The 19,258-nt window shown below is 33.0% G+C and overlaps 3 protein-coding genes across 4 annotated transcripts in view; 1 reads left to right on the top strand and 2 right to left on the bottom strand.

Annotated features, from left to right (window-relative positions):
* Positions 1–1,875: 1,875 nt before the first annotated feature.
* Positions 1,876–19,258, top strand: part of LOC129799377 (BLOC-1-related complex subunit 5) — a 19,162-nt gene continuing 1,779 nt past the window's right edge. Inside the window, exons 1-2 of one of the 2 annotated variants that reach the window (XM_055843203.1) lie at positions 1,876–2,035; positions 6,810–7,262. In XM_055843203.1, coding sequence (XP_055699178.1) covers positions 6,813–7,262 — 450 coding nt within the window. In that variant the 5' untranslated portion in view covers positions 1,876–2,035; positions 6,810–6,812. Of the gene's footprint in view, positions 2,370–6,809; positions 7,263–19,258 lie in introns of both variants that reach the window. The other variant, XM_055843202.1, reaches the window with a different exon arrangement.
* On the bottom strand, positions 2,355–3,461 carry LOC129799378 (uncharacterized). Its single transcript, XM_055843204.1, has 2 exons — positions 2,739–3,461; positions 2,355–2,682 (listed from the first exon to the last, which is right to left on the bottom strand). Exons 1-2 carry the CDS (start codon positions 3,268–3,270, stop codon positions 2,390–2,392), a joined length of 825 nt encoding a protein of 274 aa, XP_055699179.1. The 5' UTR covers positions 3,271–3,461; the 3' UTR covers positions 2,355–2,389.
* Positions 9,892–12,067, bottom strand: LOC129799375 (uncharacterized). The gene has a single exon (XM_055843201.1). The coding sequence runs from the start codon at positions 11,626–11,628 to the stop codon at positions 10,306–10,308; it is 1,323 nt and encodes a 440-aa protein (XP_055699176.1). The 5' UTR covers positions 11,629–12,067; the 3' UTR covers positions 9,892–10,305.

Raw genomic sequence — 19,258 nt, 5'->3', positions numbered from 1 at the left:
ATTTATTAATACAAATTCAGGATTACCTCAAGGTAGTAAATTGAGTCCCTTGCTTTTCAACTTATATACTACCAAGGTGCACAAGTTAAATTCAGAACATTGTAAAGTAATGCAATTCGCAGATGATATCACCTTACTAATAGCAGGGAGGAATGATGAAGAACTAATAAGTAATGCGAAATTTTACTTAGAAGAATTTACAAAGATAATTGACAAACTCAAATTAGAAATAAACACAGCAAAATGTAATTATATGATTTTTGGGAACTTTAAAGATAATGATAACATAGAAATTAAAATCAATGAGAGAGCTATAGAAAAAGTTAATGTACAAAAGATATTAGGAGTTATTATAGATAAAAGACTAAATTTCAAGGCTCATATAAGAAAAATTAAGGAAGAATGTAAACCGTATCTAAACCTGTTAAAGATATTTAGTAACATGAATGGGGGAGCGCATCCTAAAAGAATGTTGGAAGTATACAATGCACTGGTTAAATCGAGAATAATCTATGGAGCACCAGTAATACAATATGCAGTACCAGAAGAAAAGTTAGGCAACCAACTGCAGATAATCGCGAACCAGGCACTAAGAACAATCCTTGGTTTTGTCAAGTCGACGCCAGTAAACACTATACTAGCAGAGAGCGCAGAATTACCTATAGCAATGGAACTTGAAAATACTACAGCTAGATATATAGCTAAAAAGAAAATGATGGACCTTCGAATCCCCGAGACAAGAACAACATTAGAAATTATGAGATCGCATGAATACATACAAGACATCGCAAGGGACAGAAAGAGTGAAAGAATGCCAGACAACCTAACAATCAAAGAAGAGTTAGTTAATAAAGTGAGCAATAAAAAGGATACTAGCACAGAAGAATTGAGAGCTTACGCATATGAAACTATAAACCAATATAAGGATCAAGAGCGAATATTCACGGATGGATCCATCATTGACGAAGACACAGGAATTGGAATATTTTTCGAAAAAACGGAAGAAGTGTTAAAGTGCAAAATAAAACAAAAAATATCGATCAAAGAAACAGAACTCATCGCAATATTTATTGCAATCAAACTCAGTGTTGCAAAAAAGGCGGAAGAGATAGTCATATTAACAGACTCCAAGAGCGCATGTTTATCACTTTTAAAAGAGAGTTAAAAAATATACGAAAACAAAATTAAAGAAATTGTGAGCGCTAATAAAAATACAAAAGTTACCATACAATGGATCCCTGGGCATATAAATATTAAAGGAAACGAGAGAGCTGACAAAGCAGCTAAGGAAGCAACGAAGGATGGGATATGCATCGAATGTAGCTTAAGTAGAAAAGAGGTGGACAGAACAAGAAAAGAATTTATGTGGAAAAAATGGACAAATTTGTGGAAAAAAAATTGTGAAACTAAAGGAAAATTCAACCATGACATCAGACAGGGAATATTAGAAAAAAAACTATGGTTCAAAAATATTAATTTAAGAAGTGATCAAATAAAAATAATCCAAAGGATTAGAAGTGGACATTGCTGTGACAAAAAGTTCCTAAAACTAATAAAAAAAGAGGACACAGAATTATGCGATAAGTGCGAAACCGTGGAAGATATAAATCACATAGTGATCCAATGCAGAAAATTTAATAAGATAAGAGAAAACTATAAGTGCATTAATAATGAAAAAGTGAGCATAAAAAATATTCTTAAAATAGCAAATGAAAAAACATATAAAGAGATCTACAAATATATCAAAGAAATAAAAGTGAGCATATAATAATTCAAAAACTGTGATCGTATAACAACAATAAGTGATATAATAATAATAAGTGATATAAAAAAAAAGAGTGATAATAAACAAGAGACAAATAAATTAAAAATACAAATAAAATAGTGAAATTAGTGAAGTACATGGGATAACGGAAAACCTAAATTTGAACTAAGTGAACAAAAGTGGCTATATGGACCCGAGTGAGTCCGACAGCCTTACATAAAACAGAAGAAGAAGAAGAAGAAAATATCAAAATAAAAGTGAAAATTTAGGGTAAGTACTTAAATTCTTATACAAAACTCCTCCTATAAAGACAGTTTAGCAATTGAAGAAAAGAAATATGATAAAATTATGTGGAAACTCACTAAATAGCTTGGATTTCTTTCTGTGACAATCGTGGAGTTATCTTCGTAATTGAACGTCTGGATAATTCCTGATGATTCTGTAAAGTACTGAAGACAATTTTGTGGTGCCAGGTTGCTCTTTAGCTGTGTAATCCTTACACTGAATGCCCTGGCATCAGGAATTGTGGAAAGCATTGAGAGAAACAGCATTCTACTGGCTGAATCTGAGACATCAATGTACACTGAAAGATTATGAAAATCAAGTAGGTTCTGGGAATATTCTCTAACATTTAATATATTTCTGCATCTCACTGTGTTGTCCAGTGTTCACTCCACAAATCACAGGGACGAAGGTATTAAGGTTGTGGCCAGAAACCACAAATTGATCGTCTGCACAGAAGCCTTCAGTCGGAGGGCGGAGTTCGAAAAAAGGAAATTCAAGGAGAACTTGCTGGACTCCAGGGAGTAGATCCACAGTCATTGTGCAGGCCATACGGTCCGTAATAGGTTTTGGAAATCCGGGATTCTCAAAGTAACTCACTTCCCGATTAGTTTTTCCACCACAACCTGATTGAACTGGAAAGACAAAACTTTATATTTTCTGAAATTCTTAAGATTTCCGGATTATTTACAGATGCAGCAAACGCCAAATCCATTAGCACAGTTCTCAATTCCCACTCCACCCAATTGTTCACACTCCAGCTGATGATAGCATGTCCCATTGAGTTGTCTGAGGCTTTTATTAGAAGTGGCGCAGGGTTCATTGGGAAACCTCACTATGTTAAATAGATTCAAGAATCTCCTTCCAGGTTTATTAACAAAGCCCTTGGCTTCCGTTGCTTGGTATCTTCTAAAAAGGCTTCCCAATCTGGCCAAAATATAACTAAAAACTTGATTTAATGACGACGTGACTCGATTTTCAGAATAAATTTCATTTTCTTCAAAATTCGCAAATTCCCCATTATCTTCAGAAATCACATCCAATCGTCGATTTGGAGGCTTATATTTTAGCCCATATCTCGTTTTAAGGTCAACAAGAGATTCACTTCCTTCCGAGATATTTTCCTTCTTTTGAGGGGACTTTGTTACAAAAGGTAAAACTTTAGAGCACTCCAAAATTTCCAAAAGACTCAAGAAAAGCAAAACTTTAAAAACGATCAACATCCTCAAAAGAAACTTACACGAATTGTCGATGGCTGTATCATCTTAACTGATCTTTGTGGATGACTCTCAATGAATTTAAAGAGACAGAATGTGCAACAGAGCATAAATTATGGGACAAGATATCTGTGAAGATTCCACAGAGTCAAACATGCAAATCAAAGAAAGTGTCAAGTGCAAAAGGCATGCATCTCCCAGGGTCTCTCCCGTGGCCTTGATTTGTAAAAATTCTAAGCAGCAGTGAGCCAAAATACAGTGAGCGAAATTCAATTAGGGACGGACCTATATGTGCGTGGTGTGGGTGGTGTGTAAGTCGGATCGACCTAATATTTTTTTGTATAATATAGGCCTATCCAACAAGACTTTTTATGGTAGTGACCCACGCGCAATTTCGTTCGTGCGTGCACACCAGCCAAATATCAAATTTTTAGGTGATTTTTGAGCGAAATTCAAATAGGGACGATCCCGATTTTTTAACTAAAAGTGAAACAAATCAGATCAATGAGAATTATTTTAATATTGTGGACTTGATCTCTTATTCTTTATGCCAGAAATAAGGTCTTTTAGCTACACTTAAGTCCAATTCATGAAGAGTTTCTTGCTTAATTAGCGCCATGCGCTACTGATAGCGTTCTTGAGTTCATCTACGTTCCCCACGGTCGGATACTACTTAACTTCTGCGTTAAATTATCTTGCAATGATGCCTTACAGATTTTCAATATGATTTGGGCTAGGTAAATCATCTGACTAATGTGTAGTTTTTTGTCCTGAAACCATCGTCAACGGTTTCGTGTATTTACATAAAATGACTAAAACGTCATATTAAAACTCGTCTACCATTTACAGAAAAATATATCTCAATGGATAAAAATTGGAATAAACTTACTTTTTTCCGATCAAAATAAGTTTAAACTGAATGAGTGAAATTGTTTTAAATATTATTGATATAACATACAGAGCAAAAACTTCGGTTGTGCAACTGACTGCCCAAGATGACTTGGGCGGCTTTTTCACTTTAGAAAAAGACATGAATCTGTCGGGTGACCAATAGAATGATATCTCAAAAGTGTTGAATACCGATTGAAGATGCACTGGTACCATTTTCAGAAGTCTAAACTAGTGGTAATGCCATTTTCCAGCAGAAATATGAGGGAAATTCATGAAGAAAGTCTTTTAATGAAGTGGTTCCAGGTAAAAAACTGCAAATTTTGGTTTTTTTCAGTAATTTCTGCCTTCCTAAATCTCAATGAAAATCTATGAGGCATCATTGCAATATAAATTAATGCAAGATTTAAGCAGTATCATATAGTAGTGACAGTGGAGGATCTGATGCTCTCAGTAATGCTAATTAGGTAAGAAATTCTTCATGAATTGGTCTTAAATAGGGCTATAAGAAATTTTATTGGCACGAAGAATAAGATATAGGGGAAGTGCTTATAATTTTGGACAGTCTGCATATAAGCATCGATATCCTAAGTTTGAAGTGCGATATTTTCAATACTAATTGACTTTTTTTGTTACTCTCTTTTCAGAAGGATTGTTTAGAAACTTGGCAAGCTATTTATCATCTCATTTTTACTAAAATTAGTTTTAATACGTTTAAAACTGAATTGATATGTAGAGGTGAATTTGACTCTTATTTTGGACAACTTGGTTATTAATTTTTACAACTTGTCTGTAAATTTGGACAGATAATCCGCCTCAACAGGATGCCCATTGTTCTTCATTTTATGAACCAATCTTACCAAGTCCTCTTCCTGGTCATGTAAGGGAAACGTGGAATGTCACAAGAAGCCCAGAAACTTTCCATATCATTCATTAAAGTGAGTTGACTTCGATACTCCAAGTACGTGCGGATTCGCTCATTCCCTGACCTTTCCGGGAGCCTTTCAAGGCATTTCTCACTGCATCTCTTTCGTAGAGATGATGCTCCTTTGTTTCTCCAGGCATTTGTCCAACCTAGTCATCACAAAAGCTAAAACTTCACGAAATTTCGTGAGAAAAACACCTGTCCAAAATAAGAATCATCACCTCACTGGTGAATGTCTTAAAAAATTTCCCATTTTTCACACGAAAAATCTAATTCACGAGGCAAATCTCACTTCAGGTCAAATGTACAAATCATCAGTAACGTGAAGCAACACAATATTCAATGAATATTCAATAATATCACTCAAAAACAGCGAACAAACTTTGTTAGTACTTCACCAAAACTAAATAAGACTGAAGTAAGCCACGAAGTTCTGTCATATTTCTCGTAAGCAATTGCTCACACTGAATTTTCAACAAAGCAATTTCAACTCAAATCATATTCAAATTTTAACGTATTTAGTGTTAAAATCTTCCAAAAAGAATAAATATTTAGATAGAATTCATTATTCATCAAATATTGGAATAAAAATCCATCATTTTAATCAATTTATTTTTAGTGTCCAATGTTATCCTCAAAGTGTCCAAAATAAGAAACTGGACAAAATTATGAGCATTTCCCCAATAGTCCACAATATTAAAATAATTCTCATTGATCTGATTTGTTTCACTTTTATTTAAAAAATCGGTATCGTCCCTATTTGAATTTCGCTCAAAAATCACCTAAAAATTTGATATTTGGTTGGTGTGCACGCACGAACGAAATTGCGCGTGGGTCACTACCATAAAAGCCTTGTTGGATAGGCCTATATTATACAAAAGAATATTAGGTCGATCCGACTTACAGACCACCCACAACACACACTTATAAGTACGTCCCTATTTGAATTTCGCTCACTGTATAACAAAAAATCATTGAAATCGCCAGGGCCAGTTTTGAGATAAGTCAAAAAATCATGTTTTTGGATGGGATGAAAAAGATGTAGGTGGGTGATTTAGATAAGTTATAGTTCGATAGAGAATGTTGACTAGTGGAGGGGGGGGTCACCGAAGACCGGAAGTCAATATCTCTTACCGTTTAGCACTCAGGATGGTGAAAATTGGAAAAAAGAAAAGGATTGTGAAATTCTTATATAATTTATGACTCCGAAAATACATAGAAAATAAACTCCGCCCAAATATAATTAAAAACCACGCCCCTTTAAAAAACAATTATGAAAAAGAAAGTTTAGCATGTCTGATTTTCTATTATTTTTCATAAATTTGCATTAATAGGGTAGACGGGGGTATTATCGACCAGTTAAGGAAATGATCAACTTTAACAGACAAAAAGCCATATATTCGTTTTTTTGAAGTGAAAACTTGCTATAGTTAATCTTGCAGATGTTCTCTACAAGATCGACCACTCACATTCTTGATATATTTATTTCAGAGTGGTTTAAAACACAAAAACTTTTCGAAGTGCATTTGCATGAAGATGATTCGTCTTTTTTACCCATTTAGTTTTAGTCTAATATCAAATTAAACAATTTTTGAACAACTTTGTATAATGACCCCACTTCAAGATCGTCAACAATCTTCACGAGGCTAATTAATTCTGTAAAAGTGTCAAGACATTATTTAAACATGTCCATCATTTGCAATTTCCACCTACTCTCTATCTGGTTTTCCAGAATATGGGATCAGAACAATCTACAGCGGCTCAGGGAGTACAGGGAGTCGCTGGAACTCAATCCAGAAGACCCCCAAGTGATGCTAGACTCTATCGTGGGAACACAATTGCAGTGCCAGACAGTGCTGTGAGAAATTCTAGTCAAATTGTGACTGAGGAGGCTTTTGCTGCTCACACTGACTCCCGGCCATGCTCTCCACCAATCAGTGTATGTTCAGATTCAGATCTGCCCTACATCTCCTACACAGATCGCCCAATTGGTGATTCTCCCAAGCTCAGGAACAAGGGAGCACAAGCTCGACTCACAAGGGCAAATACCAGCGCCACTTCCCGGAAGGTATCACTGCCCAGAGGAAAGATCAGACCCGGTTCCACAGCTCACAATATTGTGGTCGTGAAGGCGGCTGCGAAGGAGGGCGGCATCGAGAAAGATCCCGACATCTTAAGACTTCAAGTAAGTTATTCTATTTTCTGAGTCTTTTTTCTTAAAAATTCCACCCACATTGCTATAACGATTCTCCGCAAAAACACTAATTTGGGATCATCAATAGTGAGACTGTGAGAGACTTTAAATGGTTATTCTATTGTTTATTTCTTTTTCCGTATTTTGCAGAGATTTTTTTTGGGCAATTGATCTAATAAACTAAAACCTATAATCGTTCAATAACACATTTTTATTTTTCAAAAACGTAATATTTCCAAAAATTTCATATTTTTCAAAAATTTCATTTTTTTTTCAAAAATTGTTTTTTAACTTCAATAAAGGTTCAAACAAAAATTTAAATTTAAAGATTTAGATTTTTTGAATACCAAATTTGATTTTAAACCTTGCCATTTTAGATTTTTTTACTTACTATTTCAGATTTTTTTGCTTACCATTTTAGATTTTTTTTACTTACCATTTGTGATTTTTTTACTTACCATTTTGATTCATTTACTTACCAATTCCGATTTTACTTACCTTATTAGATTTTTTTACTTACCATTTTAGATTTTTTTACTTACCAAATTCGATTTTTTTACTTACCATTTTTCATTATTTTACTTACCAATTTTGAATTTTTACTTACCAATTTTGATGTTTTACTTATCAGTTTTGATTTTTTTACTTACCAAATTCCTTTTTTTTTCTACTTACCAATTTTGAATTTTTACTTACCAGTTTTGATATTATACTTACCAAACTTTCAATTTTACTTACCATTCACAACATTTTACTTACCAAACTCAATCTTTTACTTACCAAAATTGATTTTTTTACTTACCAAGTGAATATTTTACTTACCGTTTTTACCAAAATACTTACCACAAATGTTTTAGCCATATTTAAGCTTAAAAATGGCGAATTTTTAAATTCTCATGTTGAAAATTAATTTTAATTATTTTTTATACTTCCAATTTTTTTTAAGCAAAACCATTTTGGAAAAAGAAACTACAATAGTTAAACATATTTTTCATTAGAGTGAAAATTATCATTCATTGGTATTGTCACAAAAATTATTTAAATTTTCGGGCTTTTTTGTCCCTATCGCACGTAGAGGTAAAAAATGCACCGAATTAGACTCTGTTGAACTTTCCAAAGTTTGATGTAAAACGTTTCACAAATTTTGTTTATTGGTTTAATTTTTATTGTTGATTTTCGGTCCTTAAAAATTGTCTCGTCGTTAAAGGGTTAAACCGATATGACCGCCTGGAGGCGGTCTTTATTTTTTCTCACCTGGCGCCCAAACGAAAAGAGATAATGAAGAATGGATGGTATTTTGAGTTCAGTGGACCAATTATAGACAAAATTATTTAACTACTTTTTTTGCATATTAAATAAAACACTGTTAGAGGGTTCAACTATTGTACTTTTACAGACTTAATCCCAAACGATATTTTATTTTCATTTTAGAGTGATCATTATTGAGACAAATGAAAAGTCTTGTGGAATTCGATAAATCTATAGATATCCCAGTTTCGTGTTAAAGTAGAAAAAAAGAAACATATTCAAAGATGATTGTATTTTCTCAACTGATAGCAAATTAGGATCTATTCATTTTAATAATTTAATCAAACTTTGGCATGATTTAGTTAATTAATAAATTTTCAAACAAAAAAAATCAGAAACTGTTTAAAGTTTAAATACACAATACTCCCAGTTTGAGATATTTATTTATCTCAAATACCGATAGAATGCGTAGAATGTGCTGTCTTCATTAAAATAATTAATAAATAAAAAAAATAAAATTCACCGATTTTGACAAATTTAAATTGAAAATGTTGCAACTTTCCTCAGACTTAAGGGACTTAAGACTTCTATGTTCATATTATCTTTCAAATTTTATTGCAAAAATAGTATTTTTTTTTTACAAATTTTAAGGAAAATTTTAATTATATTCCAAAACTACAACTCTAAAACGGTCTTTAGACTAGAGGTTTATCCCAATTCCTGAAGGTGTAAAAATCGACTCTCAGGATCTAATATATGATTTGCCCTTTATAATCCAATCCCAATTTAAATTTCTTAAAGAATTCTTGACGGATAAGAGATGAGAACAGTTAAGCCATGTAGCTAGTCTTTAGAACTTCTTAACAAACACGACTTTAGGTAATTAATGTACAAGTCCCCACAATTTTTAGGCTAATATTTAAACCCCAAATCTTTTAATCCACATTTAAAGGCTGATTCATATTCTCAGATAAAGATCTGTGTTTGTGTCAAATTTGTTTAAGCTTTAGCTTGAATGTTACAAACTTCACAATAACGAAGCTTTAATGGAAATATGAAAGTCCTTTTAGATTTATTTAATTTTAAAGTTGATCGGGATGATCTCTCAAATTTGTAATTAAAGAAAATTTTTAGGTAAATTTAGAAAAGAAAAACCTTAATTTTGACACTGATTATTTAATTTAGATCTTTAAATTTTTTTATCTTAGAAATTAGGAGGAGACTTGAGAAATAATTTGAATAGATTTTGTTGCATAAAAATCAGCAACGGGGTTAGTCTTAAGACCATGTAATTTAGCATAAGCTGATCTAGACTTATCACTGATTTTTATATGATTTAATTGTACGTTTTATGTTTTGTTTTTCAAATTACTGTTTAAACTCAAAAATGCTAAAAAAAAACTCTTAATCTTTCTTCGGAAATTTCGGCTTTAAGTGCTGTGCAGGTATAACAATTGATGACCTCAGACAACGCCTTTTAAAAACATTCAGATTTTTTTTTAAATCTGGAACTGTTATTTATTCCATCCAAAAATGTCTACACATTATTATACTTTCATAGGTATTTGCACATTACTGTAATATCGTTAAAGTAATCGTTATTCTAACGTGTGTATGGCTTATATTCTTGGCATGTTTTCTGTAAGTTCTGGTATACACAAACTCGTCACCCTATATAGTAATTAGTTAGTCAAAAATATTATTGTCTTGTGTCTTATAAATCACTGTGGCATGTCAATATTTTTGCTCTCTTAAGTTTTATGTTTATATAAAATGTATGATTTTTTCATATATCTGGAAGTCCAACACCTACGCGAGCAACTGCGGTATCTCGAATACTCAGTGGTTTCCTCTCGCTGGCATTTACCACTGTGGTGGTGTCATTATAAAATGAAATACTTGACTTTAGATGCTGATGTGCCCTCAAACGAGCCTCATTTGGAGCATCGGAATTATTTGATGACTCCCTCACAGTATTTGAACGCTGTACACTCTTGGTTTTGGGGATTTCTCGTGCAGGTGAGGGAGATCTTGGTCTCTGTTGGGATTTTACAGGAATTTTCTCAGAAGTATCCTCATCATCGGGAATCATATATTTTACTGTTCGTCTTCGGGATTCGGGTTCTCGATACAGCACTTCTCGAGGTTGGTAGTAAAATCTATCAATCGTCGAAATAGGTCTTACAATCATAGGTGCTTCATCCTCGAAGATTTCAGGACGAATAGGTCGATTTCTATAGGATGGTACTAGGCGATTTTCATAGTAATAATCCTCTTGGGGTCTCACCATGCGAGATTTAATCATACGTACAGGCATTTCGTCATAATCGTATCCATTTCGATAGACAAATTCTTCAGGCTCTTCATCAACTTCTACTCGACGTGTCTTCAGGATAGGCTTCACTTTTGTCTTCTTTATTGTCTCAACTTTCTCTTCAGATCGTCTATTTGGGGTTATTTTGAGATTTTGCACCTGTTTATTGAGCTTCTTGAGATCAAGGTCCACATCATCATCGTCCTTTAGAGAGAGATTTTCAACAGATTTACTGATATTTTTCTTGGAAATGTTTGATTTCTTCGAGATGTCATCATTTTTAATGGGAATCATTCGTTCTATTTTACTTTCAGGGGATTTTTCTTCTGTAAAAGAAATCTTTTTTACAGTAACTTTGGCTGAAGTTGCACTTTTCACTGATTTTTCTGGAGATTTCTTTTGTATTTTTGGTTCATCAGCATAATCGTAAAATTCAATTTTTGACGATAGTGTCTTTCGTTTTTGATCCTGAAAGCCTCTATCAACGGGAATATTTCTCAGGGTATCCTTAGAAGTGTCCACATGATCATAAAATTCAATACGGGATTTCATTTGCTTCCTGACTAAATCTCTGGGTGCAACATCGTCCGTGGCATTATTTAATTGAGAAGTTGATGGTGTATCTGATTGTCGACGCCTTGCTGCCAAAACTGAATCTCTGTGTGATGATTCACGAACAGATGGTGTTGTGGATTCATCTGGCCAGTAGAGATGGGATTCCAGACGATTGGGACCATCTCCATTTTTCTTCATCATCTTATCTGTGAGTCCTGTGAAGAATTTTCCGTTGATCATCTTCCACCATAAGAACAGTTTATGCTCTAAAAAATAAATCTCACTATTCTTTCACTTTCATTCAAACAAAAAAAAACGGTTTAGGCGATGAATGTTGAGTAACAAAACTTCCTAACAGATCACACGAACGATCAGATTGACACTGAGGCTCGAGTTGTGGTAAAATCGCGGTCGATGGGCAAAATCCCGATGTCGACAGTCCACACAATTTTGCTCAATTTGGCAATGCACGCAAATAAAAAGAACAAGACAGAATGATATAATTTTTCCATTCATTGTTATTAAAGACATCCCACACACCACGAGGCATACTCTAAGTCATGTAAAGTAGCCAAACGATATAGCCATCTATTTCACTCTCCATCAAGAGACGCACGGAAAATCTCTTGGTATCGGTGGAAGATTGAGTGCTTTTTGCAACCTTGATGCACTTCCCACTCTTACAAATATTTCTCTCATTCATCCAACTTGGTAAATTACAATGTTTACTAAAAAAAATCATCCAAAATATTTTTATTTGTGGCATTTTCACAACTAAAAATAATATTATACAATCAACATAAAAGAACATAACGATCTCATCAACCTTCAGCTCTTTCGTATCTTCTCTTTGGCAAGTTCAATGCTTTGATTTTGCTCTTAAAACTAATTGATTTCCGAGGTTAAAAAATAAAAAAAAATAATGTATAATTTTTCTGACAATTTTTCCACAGTAAATTTACCTATAAACAGCACATTTGCATCTTTTCAACACCTAATTTATATATCAACACTAATTCACCTCTGATTGAATTTTCTGATGGGACTTTTTTGGTGTGATTGGTCTTGTGAAATCGATGTTTGATTTGTTTCTCTTCACCCTCGCATTTGTGCTTCTGACATGATTTTATGCATTGCATGTGCATCTGTAATGCAATTTAGCATGCAAATGGTGTTCTTACAGAAGATGATAAATGTTTTTTTCAAGGGGTGTCAAACTAACAAAATATATAGAATGTTTATGCAGAATAATGTAGAGAGCTTAACCAATGACTCGGCTGATTTTTCATGCCCTAAAACTACCTAATTTTTTTCCTAACATTGGGAGCTTGGGGACATTCTGTTGGTCTAATGAAATCCTATCTTCCTTTGGAAACCAATGAAATTTATGAAATATTATTCTTTCTAAGATAAAATGATATCCGTTTGGTTATTATCTCAGGACAGCTTTTTCGAAAAAGTGATTCTGTAACCATGACACTGGCATATAAACTCACGTGATAATGTCAGTCAGAAGTCAGAACTTTGACTATTCTGGCAATTCAAATGATAGTGAATTTTGTTAAACAAATCAGCCAAAACGGACTGTATTTGCATAGGGTCGAATGAACATCTCTTTGACAGGGAACCCTATTGATACTTTTGTCAAAATGTTGAAATTTATTTAATGTATTTAATAAAAATGGAAGTAATCACAGCGAACAAACTGGGCTTTTCTAAATGGTCAGTGCTTTTTTACGCCTTCATTGCTTTTTACACGTGGAAAAAATATATTCAAAAAATTGCGGCAACAAACCAATTTTTGCAGCAATTCGATGTTTTTCCGTTCTCTCAGACAATATCTTTTAACAGAAAATGATTTATTAGTAAAATTTACCAAATCTAAACATCTCGAATCAATAGCAAAAAGCAATTGACCGGTCAATTGCTTTTTGCGCTTTTCTCAAGGTAGGGGAAAGTCGTCTGCCTTTAAATGCAGCAGCCTTCAAATGTTGCGATTTTTTCGTTGTTCTCAAAAGCATAAATTATATTCTATTAACTATTAGGTAGATATCCATCATCCTCACAAATCATCAAAAAATGGAGAGCCTAGCTCCTATTTCCTAGATGCTAGATCAAAAAAATGAAAATGAGCTCTAAACTGTAATTTTGATGTTCCACAAATCATGTGATTTTTCATAGTAAAAATCATTTTACAAATAAATCTTCCATTGTGACACATAGAAGGTTAATCAGGCTTAATATTTCTGTTAATACGTTTTGGTTCAGATGACACAATTTTTGTGGGTGGCAAAAATTTGAAAATATCACCCTGAAGCAGCCTTTAAATGCTAATGTCGTGTGCCTTTAAATCCTATCTTTCCATACATCAAAACATGTGAAATCGAACTCCTACTTTTCTCTGACGAACGTCATACAAATACTTATAACCTGCTATCTTGCTCCGGCCGGGATGTTTCAAGTTGACAATTGTCGACTTCAATGGCTTTTTCTTCCAAATTTTCAAGTGCAAAACAGTTCTTCAGAAAAATGTGAAGAAAAGTTATTGTTTAATGTCTTTTGACTGCAGCGATGATTTTAGTGAGTGCGTTAGGCTTCAACCTAATCATTTATAGCCCATTTAGTTTTATTGATTCAATATTCTCAGTGAAAAAAAAACATTTAAAGGCAGCTGCGTCGCGTTTGAAGGCAGACTATGCCAGCTGCCTTCATACAAATCGACATCACTTTTTTAATTTCCTCAGAAGGAAAAACTGAGGACTTGCAAGTGCTAAATGAGGTAATCATATACGCCGAATGAACAAGAGAATTTTTTGGTGTAGTAGAAAATAAAATCCATTTTGTGGATTCTTCAGAAAAAAATCTTAAATTTGGAACTCCATTTTTCGTTTGAAGGCAGACGACTTTCCCCTACTTATAATCGGAAAATTTTACTAATAGGGTAAGTGTGCCAAATTTCGGCCACTTTGAGTGTAATTTCGGCTAAGCAAATAAATTAATTAAAATTATGTATGTAATCTTCGGATAGTCAATGAATTCATTTTGCTTTTAAATATTTATTCATTTTAGGATGTATTAACACAAAGACCGTTAAATTTTAAGTGTAATTTGAATTTAAATTGTATTGTAAAAACTCAGTGTGGAAAGAGTCTTACAAAAAATGTGACAGATCGATTGTGTTTCTAGCAGTCTTCTGATTCAAAACATGTGTGAAGTTGAAAAATTGTTCGCAGAAAAAATGGGAAAATTCTGATCACAGACATCTCAAACATCTCAGTAAATAGAAGAACTCAAGAAGATCACAAAATAGGGAATATGACGGTGAAAATAGATTAACGTGGAGCTTGGAATCAATGCAAAACATTTAGTCAGAGACGAGTAAATGATTATAATGGGATAAAAAAAAGAAAAAGTGAGCATAAAAACTTCATGGAAAAGTAAATCAAAAGACATATAGGGTGGAATAACCGGCTATCGCCATGTTTAGGAAAAAATTAAATTCATTTAATCATAACTTTTGAATCCTTGTTACAAGATAAGTCAAATTTGACACAAAGTTAGTTAGATGTATTGGCTCTAGATACGTGAAAACAATAATCCTAGAACATAACGCTGGACTACTTAAAAAACTGATTTTTATTAATAATGCAAAAATAACCATTTCGTCGCCACTTTTTACCACTTTTCGCCAGTTTTGTAAAATTTGTAACCACTTCTCGCCACCCACTTGAAAAGAACCACACTCGGTTATTTTAGGCAATGCTATGAAAAGAATACATTCACCATTTCTCTTTCCTTGTGATCACTTTATTATTACTCTCTTTAAATGATTTTTCTTCACTTTTATTTGAGAAATCAAATTATGGGGCTTTTGCAGAAAGTAAACAATGCAGATTTGACAACTGAGAATGTACGAAGTGAAGTTAGCGTCGCCTATTGAAAAGATATGGCGACAGGTGGTAAAATCAATTCCAGAATATTACCACTTCTCGCCATGCCTCATTTTTATACAAAAATAATATAAAATGAAATATTAATTGACTAAATACAAATTTTATGTATTCCACAAGTGCAATTAAATATTCAATAGACAAATTATTTACCCAAATAGGTATTTTTGGCCTGATGAAAATTTGACGACACTTAGTACATTTGGTAAGAGATATTGGATTCGATGCACTTGCTTAAAATATTGCTCTAAAAAGTGATCAAAATCGTAAATCCAAAACGAATAATTATTATTTTTCGATTCTATGCGTAGAAGCAGAAACAATACAAAAAAAATTGCGACTCATTTATTTCATAAATTGCGAAAAATAGCGATTTCAATGTAAGTGGCGAGAAGTGGGGCACTGACTGGCGAGAACTGGTGATTCCACCCTAAGGAAGACATATTTTAATTCATTAAATAAACAAAAAGTGAGCATTTAAAAAAAACAGTGAACGTTAAAAAAGTAAAATAAAGATAACCCGTCAAATCATTGCTCTACCTGCCGATTTTACTCGGAGGTTTTTTTGAATTTTAACGGTATATTCTAGTACATTCAGAGAAAATCTGCAGATTCTCGGCAGAATTTCTCCCTAGAAAATCTGCATAACCTCCATTACTTCACAAAAATATTGTTGATTTATGAAGAAACTGTAGAAGTTATAAAGAAAATTGTATGCTCTGCTTAACAAGCATTACCGAGTACACATTTTAGATAAGTAAAAAAACTGCGAGCAAAAATACTAATTTCTTAAAAATCGCCAATCGAATGATACAAAAACACGAAATTTTGGTCGACACTCTGTTTAAAGTTTTCACTTCACTTTTCTCTACTTGTAACACGGCGTCGCAGAATTCTTTATTTTATATAAAACACCGTGATATCACAAAAAATAACTCTATTGAATTTTGCAAACTTCAGTGAAAAATTTTTCCATCTCTTCTGACACATCTTGTCTGGAAAGTCTGGAATGTAGAAAAAATCTACAGAAAATCGGCAGAATATCTACAGAAATTCGTCAGAGATTCGTCAGAAAATCTGCCGAATTATTCTGACGAATTTTGTCCCAAGCCCAAATAAAATTCGTAAGAATATCTACAGATATTATCTGCAGATATTCTGTAGAGGTGTAGATTTTCTCTACAGAAATCTTAAAGATATCTGCAGATATTATTTGACGGGAAATGAAAAAATTTAAAATTTTAAAGTCAGCGAACGAAATGGCTATATGGACCTAATTGAGCCCGACGGCCAAAACGTAAAACAAAAGAAAAAGAAGTCTTCTGATTTGTGGTGATGTGCAAAAGGTTTTCCTTCGGTGTTTTTCATGAAAATTGATTAGTTTTCATTAAAGATTGTTTCTGTTTATGTTAATAATGAATCAATCTTTAAATTTCGGGTAAAATTTCCCAGTTGGATCCTGTATTTCGCGTAAAAAAGTATATACTTTGTGAGCGTCTCTCCGGTGAGGACAAGACTTCTTTTCGGAATGTTGCCTATTCCGGCAACATCTTTTGCTTTCCTAAATTTCTTATTCAATTTATGTTTTTTTTTCACTTTCTAAGTTCTCCAATGTCTATAGCTTCTATGAAAAAGATGATGTGGAAAAGGCCTTGGAAGAGTTCAGGGAGGGCAAATTGCTACGGGAACTACTCTTCAGGTCTTCAGGACAAATTACACGGAAGATCTCTGGGTTTGTGTGTCATATAAACGTATTAAACCAAATATTAAACAAAATATTAAAGCACGTCCGTTTTCAAGAAATATTAGAATCTCATCCGGTAGGTCTAAGCTTCTTAGTTGCACGAATATAAAACGTGCTTAAACTCGATTTTCCAAATGCCCATTAATCCTCTCTCTAGTACAAAAGTTCTTGTAGAGGAATTCTGTACCACTCTGACAATGCCATAGGACGTTCCGTTTTGAAATTTTTAATCCGTTGCTTCACAAAAGGTGGTCACAAACAAGGTGGCCGGAATTTCACTCAAAGTGGCCGGAATACTACCGAAAGCAATGTCCACATTTTTATTAATTTTTCAATATTTTAGGAAGTGATTTAAAGAAAATAAAAATGATAAACTAGTTTTCAAGGTTCCGCACAACCCTCCCGAAAAGGAAGTAACTAGAAATGTCAATATGAATTAAAAATATTGCATTTCAAACTTAGGACTTCGGTGCTTATTTGCGCAACTATGCCGAAATTTGGCACACTTACCCTATGTCATTTTCTTTTTAAAGAATATTGTCTCATAAGGCGTAAAAAATATCAAATTAGTGCAAAAATTGTTTTGTTGCCGCAATTTTTTGATTATTTTTTTTCACGTGTAAAAAAAAGCAATGAAGGTGTAAAAAAGCAATGACCATGTAGGAAAGCCTAGTATGTTTGCTGTGAATACGGCGTTTTTCATTAATTTACGATTTTCGATAAGGATAAGTATTCAATTTCGTATTCCAAATGGTACAGAGTAGTGTGTCAATAGGTCCTGACACGAGTTCTTAAAGTGTCAATAAATGTTCCTTTCACCCTAGTATCGTTAAGAGTTTTTATTAAAAAAAAAACAATTTACTGCATTTTCGAACTCATGAGACATGAGAAAAAATTCGATTGGTATTGTCAGGTTTTGAAATCACGTGTGACAATATGCAACAAAAGTTAGAAAATTCCCTTAAGGAGTTAGTGGAATTTAATTTCGAAAAAAGAGAATCACAGATGCATGAGTGAAGGAAACTGTGATTCAATTCTGTACAGGATTTAAGGTCATTTCGCATAAGGGCAGATACTAACTTATTTTCTGAAGCTGTTCTTATTTTGACCTTTCGTTTGCTTACAATCTTCAGTTTTGTGTGACAGGTCAGAGAAAAAACAACAAAATGTCGCTCGCAACATTTTGCGTTTTCAAGTGCAAAAAAGATTGTTTTAAAGTAATCTAACTGTAGTAAGAATCTTTTTTCCTGAAAGATATGTTCTTCTAGTTTGTATATTTCAATTGATAAGTGTGAAAAAACTAGAAGTATGAGTTTCAGAAGAAAAAAAAGGAAAACCGCCTGTGGGTGGTCTTATCGGTTCAAGGGTAAAATTTTCAAAAATTACCGATTTTTTTTATTTAATTCTTTTGGTTGTTCTAGTAAAATATATTATTATTTTGCAATATATTAATCATGGAAAACAATTGAGATTACACAAAGACTATCTAGAATGAGTAAAATGGTCGATTTCTGCTAATTAAGTGAAATTGATAAAGAAGCAGACTTCAACCGTGATGATGAATTCCCTAATTCGTTCTTTAATGCCCCAGATCGTGAAATAAAACCAGAAGATGAGCAATGTATTTCAAAGGACCTTCAAATTATACAAGAAGGTGACGTTTTTATAGCTGATCTGTGACCTATTCGGTAAAAATCAGTTTTATTGAAATACCTTGAGCTTCATTAATGTCTAATTATAAAAATTATACACGTTTTTTTCCTAAAAATTGTAATTTCTTAGATAATCATACAACATTCATCCATAAAAAACGTTTAAAATTCATTTATTTTACTATTTGTTCACTATTTTTCAATAAAAAAATTTCAGTCTTTTTATGCCTTAAACCTATATGACCGCCTCCAGGCGGTCTTTACCTTTTCTCACTTGGTGCCCAAACGGAAAGAGATAATGAAGAATGGATGGTATTTTTGAGTTCAATGGACTATTAACTACCCTAGACAAAATTATTTATTTTTTGCATATTAAAGAAAACACTGTTAGAGGGTTGTCTTTATTATTTTCCAATGTAAATAATTTGCAGTATTTCACATTGATAAAGTTTTCTCTTTTTTTAATTTTAAAAATATTTTGAATATTGATCCTGCAAACTCTGCTACAAAGCTTTCCTTTTGAT

The sequence above is a fragment of the Phlebotomus papatasi genome, chromosome 1, assembly GCF_024763615.1.
Source record: "Phlebotomus papatasi isolate M1 chromosome 1, Ppap_2.1, whole genome shotgun sequence".
Classification (NCBI taxonomy): Eukaryota; Metazoa; Arthropoda; class Insecta; order Diptera; family Psychodidae; genus Phlebotomus; species Phlebotomus papatasi.
The sequence above is the reverse complement of the archived record's forward strand: the minus strand, read 5'-3'. Positions and strand labels throughout refer to the sequence as shown.

Bases quoted from the DNA above. Each gene is read 5' to 3' on its own strand.
- LOC129799378 (XM_055843204.1), bottom strand. From the start codon at position 3,270: ATGTTGATCGTTTTTAAAGTTTTGCTTTTCTTGAGTCTTTTGGAAATT. The intron at 2,683-2,738 runs GTAAATAATCCG...TTGTCTTTCCAG, and splicing joins ATTTGGCGTTTGCTGCATCT to TTCAATCAGGTTGTGGTGGA.
- LOC129799375 (XM_055843201.1), bottom strand. From the start codon at position 11,628: ATGATCAACGGAAAATTCTTCACAGGACTCACAGATAAGATGATGAAG.